General features: G+C 52.3%; 6 protein-coding genes across 6 annotated transcripts; 5 read left to right on the top strand and 1 right to left on the bottom strand.

Moving 5' to 3' along the window:
• Positions 1-661: 661 nt before the first annotated feature.
• HER10_EVM0003499 (uncharacterized protein) lies at positions 662-1,216 on the top strand (the record flags this gene model as incomplete). The annotated part of the gene is made up of 1 exon (XM_035473174.1): positions 662-1,216. One exon carries the CDS (start codon positions 662-664, stop codon positions 1,214-1,216), a length of 555 nt encoding a protein of 184 aa, XP_035327800.1.
• Positions 1,217-1,944: 728 nt separating this feature from the next.
• On the top strand, positions 1,945-3,482 carry HER10_EVM0007770 (uncharacterized protein; the record flags this gene model as incomplete). Its single annotated transcript, XM_035477315.1, has 3 exons — positions 1,945-2,125; positions 2,218-2,414; positions 2,475-3,482. The coding sequence occupies 3 exons, from the start codon at positions 1,945-1,947 to the stop codon at positions 3,480-3,482; spliced, it is 1,386 nt and encodes a 461-aa protein (XP_035328204.1).
• A 926-nt stretch (positions 3,483-4,408) lies between these two features.
• On the top strand, positions 4,409-7,126 carry HER10_EVM0007110 (uncharacterized protein; the record flags this gene model as incomplete). Its single annotated transcript, XM_035476676.1, has 3 exons — positions 4,409-5,140; positions 5,177-5,679; positions 5,741-7,126. 3 exons carry the CDS (start codon positions 4,409-4,411, stop codon positions 6,846-6,848), a joined length of 2,343 nt encoding a protein of 780 aa, XP_035328149.1. The 3' UTR covers positions 6,849-7,126.
• Positions 7,127-7,168: 42 nt separating this feature from the next.
• Positions 7,169-8,335, top strand: HER10_EVM0012110 (uncharacterized protein). The gene is made up of 3 exons (XM_035481513.1): positions 7,169-7,320; positions 7,473-7,865; positions 7,920-8,335. The coding sequence occupies exons 1-3, from the start codon at positions 7,295-7,297 to the stop codon at positions 8,038-8,040; spliced, it is 540 nt and encodes a 179-aa protein (XP_035328578.1). The 5' UTR covers positions 7,169-7,294; the 3' UTR covers positions 8,041-8,335.
• An 84-nt stretch (positions 8,336-8,419) lies between these two features.
• On the top strand, positions 8,420-10,718 carry HER10_EVM0012183 (heterokaryon incompatibility protein; the record flags this gene model as incomplete). Its single annotated transcript, XM_035481583.1, has 4 exons — positions 8,420-8,720; positions 8,788-8,831; positions 8,891-9,283; positions 9,346-10,718. The coding sequence occupies exons 1-4, from the start codon at positions 8,434-8,436 to the stop codon at positions 10,716-10,718; spliced, it is 2,097 nt and encodes a 698-aa protein (XP_035328585.1). The 5' UTR covers positions 8,420-8,433.
• HER10_EVM0002271 (uncharacterized protein) lies at positions 10,179-12,731 on the bottom strand. The gene is made up of 2 exons (XM_035482887.1): positions 11,859-12,731; positions 10,179-11,784 (listed from the first exon to the last, which is right to left on the bottom strand). The coding sequence occupies exons 1-2, from the start codon at positions 11,964-11,966 to the stop codon at positions 11,002-11,004; spliced, it is 891 nt and encodes a 296-aa protein (XP_035327670.1). The 5' UTR covers positions 11,967-12,731; the 3' UTR covers positions 10,179-11,001.
• Between the last annotated feature and the right edge of the window lie 230 nt (positions 12,732-12,961).

The following is a 12,961-nucleotide window of genomic DNA, read 5'->3' as shown; positions in this document are numbered from 1 at the left end:
TCGCCACGGCAAACTGCTCTGTCCGAAACTTGTAGGATCCTCGGCAACGATTGGTTGATGAATAGTCTGTTGCATGGTACATGTATCGGCTGAGAAGAGGACACCAAGATGTTTGGAGCGGGTGACTCGTCGCTTGCTGTTTTTGATTCAGGTTCAGGTACGAAACGTGTTCTAGACAGCCCTCATCAAAGATCGCCTCGTCTCGTGGAAGAGTCGGCTGGACCGAAATCGGGTCTTCGAATTAGCGATCAAAGCAAACATTGAGTTAAGATCATCGGCCGTTCAGGCTTGAGGAAGCTCAAGAAATCGCACTCGTCGGCTAAGGACGTTATCTTGCTGGCAGGAACGGTTGAATCAAATGAATGGAGCGAATTGAAATGTCAAGTATCTAGACGCGGTCATTATGACGCTACTGTTTCCAACCCCTCAGCAATTAGCAGCAAAATCCGACAGGACACATTTCAAAGCTATGAGATTGACTCGTCCTGCATGGCGCTAAATGCTGACTTCAGCTGTCAAAGCCTGGCGCCGGAAATGCAATGTAGAATGACGGGGATCATCTTAAAGAGACTGGTCTGTCTAGAGCTCCCATCATCATCAACATCAGGTTGCCTGAAGAAAGTCCATTCTGACGTCGACGACACTTCATCAACAAGCTCTTATGGCTTCACACATGAGTACCGCGGACCTCGTCAATCATCTGAAGGCGATTTACGCTTCTTATAGACATACCGCAGATATTGATGCGAAGGGGATCTTTTTTTCTCCATCTTGTTACCAAATATGTCGCCCAAACCCCTCGTTTGCTGCGCACAATCGTGAGACAATCGTGCGCTACTTGCACGAGTATGCACCAAAAGACGAAAAAGGGGCACCGGGGTCAAGTGGAAAGCCAGCAAAGAAGGGATATTATACAATACGACCACTCGAAAAAGAGGAATTTGAGTTCGGCACCGACGAGCATACTGCTCCTGCCGGCTTCTCTTCAGCGTCGGAAGTCGAACAGAAGGCCAGAAGAGAAGGGTGGGTGGGATTGAGGGTTGATCTTTGGGATGAATCGCCAGGTCATGAAACAGACGGGAAAGAAGACCTTTTGGTCAAGGTGCAGTACTGGTGGAGGAGAGAAGAAGGCAATTGGATGCAAATCTTCCACGACATTATGTACATGGGTCCGCGTGATGGGAGTGAAGGGGTTGATGCGGAGGTCTTAGAGTGACATCCAGACCCATCACATTTGCGAGACAAGAATGGATGACAGGTAACTTAGCGAAGGGTAGCTTGCTGGATGTCTCACATTGTTCGGCTAGAGTTGGCTGTTGATGTTTTTCGTTGATTTCATCACACTCGATTTCGATGTCTCAGAATGGTTCGTTCTGTTCTGGTATCATTCAGCATGGTGGGAGGGTTAGGAACAGGCTTGTGTCGCAGGCTGGGAGATGAAGCCGCTTAGTATGTATTACGTCCTTCTTCAAATAACATGTCCTCGGCCAAGGTACTTCAATATGGACAGTACGCTCGTGTACAATGTTATGTCCTGATTCTGGTCAACAGATCTGCTACAACAAGGGAGAAGAACTATCAGTGACTGATGAGGACATCTGGAAAATCTCCTAGACATCATTGCTTATAAACCAACTTTAGAGGTAGTGTACCACGTGTCTCATTGTGGACAGTACAATTACCTAAGTATGGAGTGTATGACAGGTTGGCTCCCACCTCAAGTGCTCTCATCTGCTCGGTTGATAGTTCCAGAATCTATGCCTGTCTCCCGTTGTACTTGACCAACGTGGTCTCAGATGTAAACTTGACAGGAGTTCAGGTGATTTCACGACCATCTAGATCCCCTCTGAGCAATATTTGATCCATTTCATTCCAGAATGGCCCTGAGATGGATGCTGACTATCTCTGGCTTCACCTCAATCTACCACAGTGGGAGAATCCATCATGGCCTTCCGAGCTTCCCTAACCTCGACCATTGGCGTATTGACTCTAATATGCAGAGCACAGAATCCAATCCCCGAGGACCAAGATCCGTGTCTAGATCCTGGGGTCCTTGCCTCGAAATGGGTTGACGACAACATGATCCGGCCGAACTATATTCCAGCAACAACGGAAGAAAAGCCTAGTAAGTGATACCCGATGCATTCTTTCCGCAGATCATATTTCAGGAGTGGTGTAAGAGCCCGTGATATCGTTAACCAACGAATGCGAGTATAGTTGTTGCTCAGAGAATCTTCGATCAGCCCCAGACTTCAGAGACTGGCCAGTCTTATGTGACTAGTCTGGAGCAGACCAGCGTGCTCTACATGACGGGAGTCATTGTAGACTTACTTCAGGCTGATGTCCAAAAGACTGGAGCACCTGAAGACTTGCCGCGGTCCCTCGGAACAGGTTATAATAGTGCCATTCTTGTCGTAAGATCAACAGTATCCTCGGACCTTGCGTGATCTTACAAGATGACTGACTTCGAGAAGGGCGAAAGATCAACACTACGGTTCTCTGGTCGCATCGAAACCCACAATGGCGCAATCAATCTGTATGCAACTGGAGCTGGGACGACGGTCACCCTAGAGGCACCCCAACTGTACAGCAGCGGCCCGGGAGCCATTGGACTTTTTGCCATCCGGGGTGCCAATCTGGATGTTACCAATCTCCGCCATTGCTCGGGTGGCTACCGATCACCTACCCTCGCGGGCCTCAACATCAACAGCCGTGGGGGCGTCGCCCACACTACCAACCCGGGGTCGCCATTGATCTACTCGCTAGGGCGAACCATGTCATCCAATCTGACCGGCTGGGCCGATGCATCCCCTGCCATAATCATGGAGGGGCCTCAGTATGTACATCTAAACGGTTCAACCATCACTTCGGGGACCATCAGTGGTTTCCTGTTCTTCGATTGGTCCATAACGGCTCAACATGATGCCGGCACGTTGGAGGCGACATCCCTCAATCTGACGGTCCGCGAGGGCCCGGCCTTTTACCTGGCAACATTTTCCGCCGAGATCATTCTAATGAATGCAAGGATATATAATCCTTCGGGAATTCTGCTTCTGGCGGATACGAACACAGCTTCCCGGGACCTTGAGAGGGTCGAGCCGCAGCTCTGGAGCGGGAGTCCAATCTCTTCCAACTCTTCCCTGACGCTGATGGGCTCGGAAGGTATTTCCGGAGATATCGTCACCCGGGGTGGTTGTACAGTCACTGTCAATCTTCTGGCGAACAGCACGTGGCAGGGCTCCGCCAATGCATCTCTCATCAACAATCGTGGGGGCTTGACGGTGCAGATTGACGATACAAGCACCTGGATGGTAGGAGAGAACTCGTTCGTCCGAGGTCTGTCAGTCGTCGGTGGGGATCTTGGACGCCTCAAGGACCAGGGGTTCACAGTTGCGTATGATCAGAAAGCCCCAGAGAGCTCCTGGCTTCAAGGCCGAACGTACACTTTGCAGAACGGAGGAAAGCTTCAGCCGTGGAATTGAGGTGGTAAGTAGCTGGCTGTTCTTGATTACCGATACAGAATGCTTTGCGATGGAACGAGTCATGGTGAGGAGATTGGAAGTCGGTGTTTGTTCATCCGTCTCTGACATTTTGCATTTGAAATCGAATAATGGCAAATAGCACAACGTAACATGTCGGATCCGAGCAACGTTTTGCCCAATTGAAGGAATTTTTTAAGCTTTACCTACTCCTTGTCGACCCAACCCACCGTTCAAAGGCCGTGTTCCACAGGATCCATCTCGGCTAATCAGCCTAGTGGTTGTGAAGATCGAGGTTGATCCTGACTCGAGGGACTTTTGGCGATGGCGCAATTGCTGTTATGTACGGGATTGGTGAAGAGACTTTTCTGCAACACAATTGTGTTTGTTTGCCACGAGAAACTCGGGAACTTCTGCTGCTTACTATGGCACAATATGTGAACACGCTCTCGCTCGAGTCGCCCCTATGAGATGATTGAACCAAGTCGCAATAGGATGGCACTTTTGCCGCAATACGATGCAGTGCGCCGGCGATCCTGCGGGGCATTTCGAAAAGCCCCGTTGGGTTACATTCCTAGAACCGAGAGCCACCTTCAGAAGCCGCACATCCGCTTAGGCTCGTGCCATCGCGCGACGCAGGTAATATAAAGATGAAAAACGCCGATGACACCATCGCAACGGCTCCGCCAACTAACTGTAACGGTCGACTGACCTCCCACATTCGGGAGTTGTCTAGAGTCAGTAACGGCGAGTGGGCAAAGCAGTTGAGCCATGGACGGCTTCTTGATATAAGTTGCAACGCCCAGCTGTCGGAGGGTTGCGTTCGGAAGAAGAAGGTCCCTGATCCCCAGAGGCTTGGCCAACTTGGCTCCCGTGTGGCGTTCTCTTCCAAGCATCTTGGCGATCAGCCGCCCTGAACGACCTCCACCATGTCTCCATCCCCCAACCAACAACAACAGGCCGCCGGTGAGCTAAAGACTGGCGGTCTTCACGATGGCGATGCCATTTCCGTCGACTCTCCCAGCAATGCCACGCCTGAGAAGCGGTCCGGCGAGCCCGCTGCTCCTTATACTGAGAGCGACATGGAGAAGCCGCCTTTTGTGTTTACGACCAAGGCCAACGGCGAAGAAGAGGCTTTTGACGAAGACGACCCGAGACTGAAGGACATCCCAGCCTACGTGCGCCGCATCGTTTCGCTGCACGACGACCCGGATTTGCCCTGCCTTACGTTCCGATACTTCCTCCTCACAATTATTTTCGTTATTCCCGGCGCGTTCCTGTCGATGATGAGCCATTTCCGCACGACGTATGCGCCCTACTCCATCTTCTTCGTCCAGATTGCCTCGAGTTACTGCGGCGCATGGCTTGCCAAGATCTTGCCGGCGTGGGAGGTCAAGGTCCCATTCACCAAATTCAGCTTCAATCTCAACCCGGGGCCGTTCAACGTCAAAGAGCATGTCCTGATTACCATTTCCGCGGCATCGGGCGCTACCTACAACTTGGGATACACCCCCGTTGCGATGGCCGAGCTTTACTTCAACTCCAAGATTCACCCTGCAGCGGCGATTTTCTTCATGTGGGGCATTGTGTGGACTGGCTACTCGTTTGCCGCACTGGCTAGACAGTTTTTGATCTACGATCCTCAGTTCCCGTGGTTCACGGCGCTTTGCCAGACCGCCCTGTTCGAGACGCAAAAGAAGCAGCGCGAGGCCCCAACGGCTTCGTCCCGCAAGCAGACAAGAGTTTTCTTCTGGGCTCTCCTCGGCATGACCATGTGGCAGTTCCTGCCCGAGTACATTTTCCCTATGCTCGGATCGCTGGCCTTCCTCTGCTGGGTGGCACCCAACAACGCGGTAGCCAACTTTGTCGGTTCCGGATTCGGAGGAATGGGCTTCTTGAACCTTTCGCTGGACTGGTCTAACATCTCGACCAACGGATCTCTCTTCCTGACTCCGTGGTGGACTCAGGTCGTCATGTTCTGTGGTTTCGCGTGCAGCTGCTGGATCTTGATTCCGGCGGCCAAGTACGGCCACCTCGGTGAGTGGCACGGGCACTTGATGTCAAACAGACTCTTCCTCGAGAACGGCACGTCGTACCCGATCACGAAGCTGCTTACTGCAGATGTTTCGTTCAACGAGACGGCGTACGCCGAGTACGGCCCCCCGTTCGTCAGCACCCAGGTTCTGTGGACCATGTTCTTGTAAGAAAACCTCCCCTGATCCTCGAGAGATTCCCTCGTAGTCTGACCCCTTTTCTTCTAGTGACTATGCTGCTTATACTTCTGCTATTGCTTGGGCTGCTCTCTTCGGCTACAAGACCATCAAGAGCAGTCTCTCGAAGATGATGGATCGCATGAGAAACGGATCGCAAATCAGCACGCAGTACAACGACCAGCTCAGCATCCTGCAACGAAGCTACCAGGAAGTACCCTTGTCTTGGTTTGCCGCCCTGTTTGCTGCCTCGGCCATCGCTCTCATCACCATCACGGCCACCGGAAACATGTTCATCCCCGTGTGGACATATTTCGTTGCCATCGGAACTGGCGCGATTCTCGTCGTTCCGCTTGGATGGTTGTATGCGCTTAGCAACTTCCAGTTGGCCATTGGTACAGTCAACGAGCTGCTTTACGGATTGATGGTGAACTCCGTCAGTGGATTTAAGAACCCTACCGGTGCTTCGGCGTACGGTGCCATCGCCGGAAACGCATGGTACCGCGCGCAGCTCAACCTCCAGGACATGAAGGTTGGGCACTACATGCATCTGAGCCCCAAGGCTGTGTTCTTCTCTCAGGTCTTTGGCTCGTTCTTGGGTGTTCCCATCAACTATGCTGTTGTTCGCTGGGTCTTGGACACCAAGTTCGATTACCTTACAGGAGCAAAGGAGGACCCCGCGCATCAGTGGACTGCGCAGTCTCTTACCTCCAACCTCACCATGGGTGTGCAATACGTCCTCATCGGTCCCCGAAGGCTCTTCCAGCAGCACATCTACAAGGTCCTCCCGTACGGCTTCCTCGTGGGCGCCTTCACTCCCCTTCTCATCTACGCTCTTCACCGCGCCTTCCCCCGCGCCAAGTTGCAGTTGTGGAACTCGACCATCTTCTTCTCGGCCATGGCTAGCTTCTACGGTAACATCAGCACCGGATACGTGAGCAGCTTGATCGGTGGCTTCGTGGTCATGTTCTGGGCGTACCGCTACCGGTATGACATGTGGGCCAGATGGAACTATATCCTGGCTGCTGCTTTCGACGCGGGATTCAACTTCAACATGCTGCTTACTTTCCTCTTCTTCGGTGCTGGAAAGATCGTCACCATGCCGAATTGGTGGGGTAACGATGCAGCGAGTTCTGAACGTTGCTTTGCTCTCGATTGAGCCTACTGAAAGGCCAAAGTGCTTCTTCTTGTGTTGGAAGGGATTGTTGTAAACCAACAGAAGTAGGATGGTGCTATGTTTGGTATAGCATATTTAAACGAATGAAATGAATATTTAATCGTACAAAACTTGCTCACTGGCAACCAAAGCGAATCTCAAGGTACTCAATGGTGCACTGATACGCCGGGACTAAACGAGGGAGCCAAGAAATTCCTCTTGGAAACCTTCTCAAACAGCCTCATCCCCCCCACCTTAGCGAGCATTGCGGCAACGTCACTCTCTCTCTCTCTCTCTCTCTCTCTCTCTCTCTCTCTCTCTCTCTCTCTCTCTCTTATTGACCACTTGCGCGAGTTGATGCTTTAATATCGAATTACGGTGCGCTGATTTAGGCATCTGATCCATCTCGTTGCGACCATAGAGACTGTGGCTTGCAGAAGTTCCCATCCATGATCACATCGGAGATGACCAAATGGTACGCCTGACTTGCATCCTTGCTTCCATCTCAGATAGCCAAAGACTCACACGAGGTTGTAATTTGCTCATTTCAACATCTATAATCCTCGAAAGAACGCCCGTCTTCGCTTTGACTCGAGAGTAGACAGTAGACACAACTCATCATCCTAGGAAAAACCAAGTCGATTTCTTCCACCGAGATCTCACGATGGATATGCCCAGCACTATGTCCCATTCTCATGGCACCGAGCCCATGCCAGTCGTTTTCCACACCAAGATGGCCACTGCGCTGTTTTCCGAATCATGGACACCGCGGACGCCGGGACAGTACGCCGGTACTTGCTTCGCTCTCATTTTCTTTACCATCATACTACGTACTCTGATTGCCTTCAAACCCATGCTAGAAGCGACAGTATGGGCAGAGGAGCATGAGAAGGGCCACTCGAGAATCGACGAGGAAACCGCGCGAAAAGAAAGATCATCTCCTCCTACAACAAGATCGATTCTTCTCAGAGTTGCGCATGGTGCCTATGAGGTTGTCATTGCCCTTCTAGGGTACCTCTTGTAAGTGCTGGCCAATTTCTGCATTATAGGGGACACTCTTAATAATGTTTACAGAATGCTGGCGGTAATGTCGATGAATCTGGGATACTTTTTGTGTGTTCTTCTTGGTGTCTTTATTGGAACGCTCTGCTTGGGTGGCATTGCACGCAACACAACATTTGATCATTGTTCTTGACAACATAAGGCTGGGAAATTCTATGAGTGTCTTCCAGTTGGTAGTTAATACTGGTCTGGCTCTTATCACGCAGTAATATCGACCATCATCTGCGAGAGTTATCCGTTGGACCATATACACTTAACTCTTAATACTAGGGGTTCTAAGCAGTCGCGCTTATTGTTGAGCATCTTGTGATCATGGCCGTGACATCACATCACCAACAACGCGTCTGTCTTCATCAATACCACCTCGGGCAGAGATCGCGCCGAGTCTAGCCAAATGCACCCTAGTTGAATATACCCTGTCGTGCCTGTCCAACATGCCCCGCCAATCCTTTTCAAGTCTCTACCCCTCCACCCCTCCAATGCTGTACCATACCAAGTCGCATTCGCAACATGCCAGTCATCCGAGATGCTGTGCAAAAGCTGCAACGACCTAGCAGATGGACGGAGTAAAGAAGCCGAGCGACATTCCGAACAGGCTCGCGGGCCATCGTCAAGCCGCGTCCTCGTCCACCACGCGACGTGGGCCTCATTCGAAGATGCCGTCGGTGCTGGCTGTCACCTATGTACCTCCATACATGAGGAACTGGTGGCAGAGCGTCTGATACCTGACAGTCCCGATACGGCGCGATTGTATGTGCAGGCTCACGCGCCTACAAGCATGCCGAGTGGCACCCTTGAGTTCTCGCCGTCGATGTAGGAAGCCTGTTCTCGAGATACGCAAGTCGATATGAAAGCCACTGACTGTTCATATCCTTGATAGAGCCTGTCGAACCGGAGCTAGCTTTTACCTGTTAAGGAACCAAGGTTGGAAACCATTTGAGTAGATACGTTGAAGCTCCGAGTGAGTCAGTAACATCGATCAGGCGACGAGCACGCGGAGTCTTTGCGCCTGGTAGAAGGTGACATAGCCCAGGAGGATAGGGTTCTCAGCACTACGAGAACTTGGCTTGGAGATTGCATTTTAAACCATGCAGACTATTGCGGGAAGGATACGAATGGGTTGGTTCCGACGAGGCTGCTTGACCTTGGGAGCCCAGGAAGTGATGAAGTGCGGCTGTCAACGTCTGTTCCCGCCTATGAGAAGTACGCCACTCTCAGTCATTGCTGGGGAAAGTCCCAGATCTTGACGCTGAGACGAGCCAATTTGGAATCCTTTCGGGCCGGTATCCGAGTCAAGACGCTGCCCAAGACCTTTCGAGATACCATTTCCATATTGAGGAAACTTGGACTGCGTTATCTCTGGATTGATTCCCTATGTAAGCCGCGTTCTGTGGGTCTGGTCAATGAACGGACCTGGGCGACTGACGGTCATGCGTAGGCATTATTCAAGATTCAGTTGACGACTGGCGAAAGGAGTCCATCACGATGGCTGAAGTCTATCGCAACGGCGTCATCAACATTGCCGCGACGGCTGCTTCTGGTGGAAATGATGGGCTTTATTTCGAACCTCACCCAATTCACTCCAGGCATCTTCGAATATCCTTCGCTCAGCCCATCGACAGCACTCCCCCTGAGGAAACAACCAACGGGGAAAGATCAAATGTTGTGGAAACTGGAGACTACTTCCTTTTGAATAGCAAAATCTGGCAGCGTGGCGTCGAGGAGGCTCCTTTGAACACGCGCGGCTGGGTTCTACAGGAGCGCCTCTTCTCCCCGCGAGTTGTTCACTTTTCACGCCACCAGCTATTTTGGCAATGCGGCATGGACTACCGAATAGGACAGTTTGCGTTCTCGAATGATCGTATAGGATCCTTTGGCAAGGCCTACACCAACCGTGATCCTCGCGCATTTTCTCAAGTCCTTTGGCGTCTGAAAGGCATGGCAAAGGAGGAGAAGGATCCGTTCATCCTCGAAGAGGCATACCTTCCTTGGGAAGAAGTCGTGACGACGTACACGGCGCAGCACTTGACTAAAGGCGAGGACAAGCTTATTGCAGTACAAGCGTTGGCGAAAGCTATGGAGGAGGCGGTAGACGATTGCTATGTCGCAGGATTATGGGAGAGCCGGCTGGTTGAGGATCTGCTGTGGGCTTGTTCGGCACCGGGTGAGAGGGCGACATACTCGCGTCAGATGACGTGGCGTGCTCCTACGTGGAGCTGGGCTTCGATTGACGGCGGGGCGGTCAAGAAGGCAACGTTGACTGGGAGATATGCCGGGCGGAAAGTGTTTGAAGGAGAGGCTCTTATCAAGAGTATTAAGCACTACGTGGAGGGGCATGACGGGGTGACGACGGGACAGCTCAAGAGTGCCCGTCTACAGCTCCAAGGTTGCCTTCTGAAGAGTGCCATATCCTGGAAAGGAGAAGCAGTGTTGAGCGACGGCCACGTCAAGGGCATCAGAATGAGATCCCTCGATCCTAGAATTCGCACCTTCATTGTTTGTCCAGACGAGTGGACCTGGGATGGGAATGGCAAACCCAACCATGAACTGTCAGCAGGTAGCATCCTGCTCCCGATAGGTACCCATCCCGCCTACAATGCTGCCGGAACGGACCCGGCCCCGTGTATTGAAGGTTTGATATTGCACGATGCTGGTCAAGAAGGAAGTCTATCGTTCTATCGCGCAGGCTACTTCAAGCTGGTCGCGGAAGGGACCATGATCAACGCTTGTTTGACAGGGGAAGAAGGAGCAATGTTTACGAGGCACGAGAGCGCGTCTGGCGATGGAGCTTGTACTTTGAACTTGTTCTGATTCGGGGACTGTGCCGCGTGGCTTATTGAAAGTATGTACAGGAAAGAAATGTGGCCGTGAATTGGTCACAAGAAGACACGGCGGTCTTCGAAAAATACCACTCCGATGATGAGGCTCACCAGCCTTTGAAAACGCAATGATGAACACATGTAACCTAGGCCGTAGCCTAACGCCAAACACCGCCCAATGCTACCCTCGAGTCAGGAAAGCAGGCGTTGGAACATCTATTCCAGTGCCCGCCTTTGGGGAGAAAGACAAAGAAGAAGACACAAGACCTAGAAGACTAGGCATAGTGTGCGAGGGGAGCATCCCTCTTGCCCATGCGGCGCATCATACCGCGAAGGGGACCGACGTTGGCGTCGACGAGCGTGTTGACCCAGACCTTATCCTTGGTCTCCTCGCTCTGACACTCAACGCTGGCGGCACCAAGAAGGAGAGGCTTCATGTTGCCGTAGATGGTCTCGTACTGGCCGGCGTTGGTGACGAAGCTCTCGTGGTAGATGCCAATGTGGTTGTACTGCTGCTTGATGCCGTTGTACCAATCCCAGCCCTTGCGGTGGATGGGGTCGTGGGCGAACTTGTTGAGGCCCTCGACGTCGCGGAAGTAGTAGATATTGAGCAGGGAGTTGTTGCGCGGGCCGTCGGCGCCGAGCCAGTTGGAGACGTGGTAGAGGCCGTATTCGGAAGCGCGCTGGGCGAGGTCCTTGTTCATCTCTCTGAAGTATTGGCCAATTTCGCGACCGCCAGGGCAGAGGAGGCCCATGGGATGGTTGAAGCGGACACCGAGGTGGAAGACGACGAGGGACTGGGAGGCGGCGACAGCGGGGATGGCGCCAGTGGAGGGATCGGGGAACTGAGCGCTGGTGCGACCACGGACGACGCCCTTCATGAAAGGGTTGGACTTCTCGGAGCGAGTATCGAGGATGGTCGAGACAATAGAGCTGAGACTCATGGCCAAAGCCGGAATGACGGCGTACTTGGCAGGAATGATGAAGAAGAGGAAGCACTGCATCAAGGCGCCGATTGAGAGGAGGGTCTGGAGGTTGAAGCCATCCTTGATGAGCAGCTGAAAATAAAAAGTCATTAGTATTTGCTTTAGTGCAACGTAACACTCGGGTGTGATAATGAAGAGGAACTCACAGGAAGATGGTTGTACGGCTTGGTCCACTGGGGAGACTCGGTCGGCTTGAAAATGCCGTGGAACCGCTCAGCGGTCTGGTACTCGGTAGCAGTGTCCATTGTAGGCATGGATATTTCGAGCGGTGGAATGTGTATTCAAAGGCGGTTCGTGAATACAAGTGCGATGAGAGAAAGAATTGGGGGATGAGCGTGAATATGAGTGACAATGGAGCGTGAGTTTGAAGATGAGGCGTAACGGTTGAGGGTGACGATGAGGTTGAAGCTGTTGTGGAACGGTGTGATTCGAACAAGGTTGAAGGGTTGAAGGAGGGAAAGAAGAGGCCGGTCCCTTGGATCAATATATTGTCAAAGAAAATAGAAGCCTGGAAAAAGGTCGTTCGTTAGCGCCTTTTGACTCCTTCCAATACAGCCGTTGACAAGCCCAGGTTGCACACCTGAGGCCACCTCAAGGTGAACGAGTGAGTGAGTGAGTGAGTGAGTGAGTGAATCACTTGGACCCTTGACAGAATATCGTGGTTTGGTGGGGAAGGAGGAATTGAAAGCTTCAGGCCCGAGTCCCGGCTACGTGGATCACCTGGATTTAGAGTGGAAAAAAGAAGCGAAAGCGCAGCGGCGCTAGATGATTAGATCGGGACAACAGGCGAGATGGGCACGCGTGTTTGGCGATGGCGGTCGATGAAGGGCCCCAGGTCGTAGACTAACATACGAGAACGGGTTAGCCTGGGAATCATGAGCGGAGCATCTTGAGTCCTGTTACATGGGGATAGGTACTCGTACCTGCAAGAGACACTCACTCGCTCTCTCTCACTTTCTCACACTGAGGACGATACTACCTAGAGTACTGGGTACGAATAAAGCCACACGGAACGGAAGCTAGAGTACGCCAAGCGAAGAGGAGGAACAACCTTGTCACCGATGAGCCGGGACAATTGACGGCTTTGGGGGAGCAGTTTGGGAGGGTCTGACAACCTTAGTGCGAGATGACGAATGCCGCTCTTCGCACTCGCTAACACGGACAAACTCCCAGGCCCAACGGCGGTCTAGCGGACAACCGCCGACGTGGGCCAGGGACGCGACCGAGTGGGATGATGGGATGATGGGAT

This window comes from Colletotrichum scovillei (genome assembly GCF_011075155.1).
Source record: "Colletotrichum scovillei strain TJNH1 chromosome Unknown Contig00010, whole genome shotgun sequence".
Classification (NCBI taxonomy): domain Eukaryota; kingdom Fungi; phylum Ascomycota; class Sordariomycetes; order Glomerellales; family Glomerellaceae; genus Colletotrichum; species Colletotrichum scovillei.
This window is presented reverse-complemented; position numbering and strand designations above follow the sequence as displayed.

What these genes read in the sequence shown, in the direction of transcription:
- HER10_EVM0002271 (XM_035482887.1), bottom strand. Translation starts at nt 11,966, where the DNA reads ATGCCTACAATGGACACTGCTACCGAGTACCAGACCGCTGAGCGGTTC. An exon ending in AGCCGTACAACCATCTTCCT is followed by an intron (nt 11,785 to 11,858) that starts GTGAGTTCCTCT and finishes TTTTATTTTCAG; the next exon opens with CTGCTCATCAAGGATGGCTT.
- HER10_EVM0012110 (XM_035481513.1), top strand. Translation starts at nt 7,295, where the DNA reads ATGATCACATCGGAGATGACCAAATG. An exon ending in ACATCGGAGATGACCAAATG is followed by an intron (nt 7,321 to 7,472) that starts GTACGCCTGACT and finishes TCATCATCCTAG; the next exon opens with GAAAAACCAAGTCGATTTCT. An exon ending in GCCCTTCTAGGGTACCTCTT is followed by an intron (nt 7,866 to 7,919) that starts GTAAGTGCTGGC and finishes TAATGTTTACAG; the next exon opens with AATGCTGGCGGTAATGTCGA.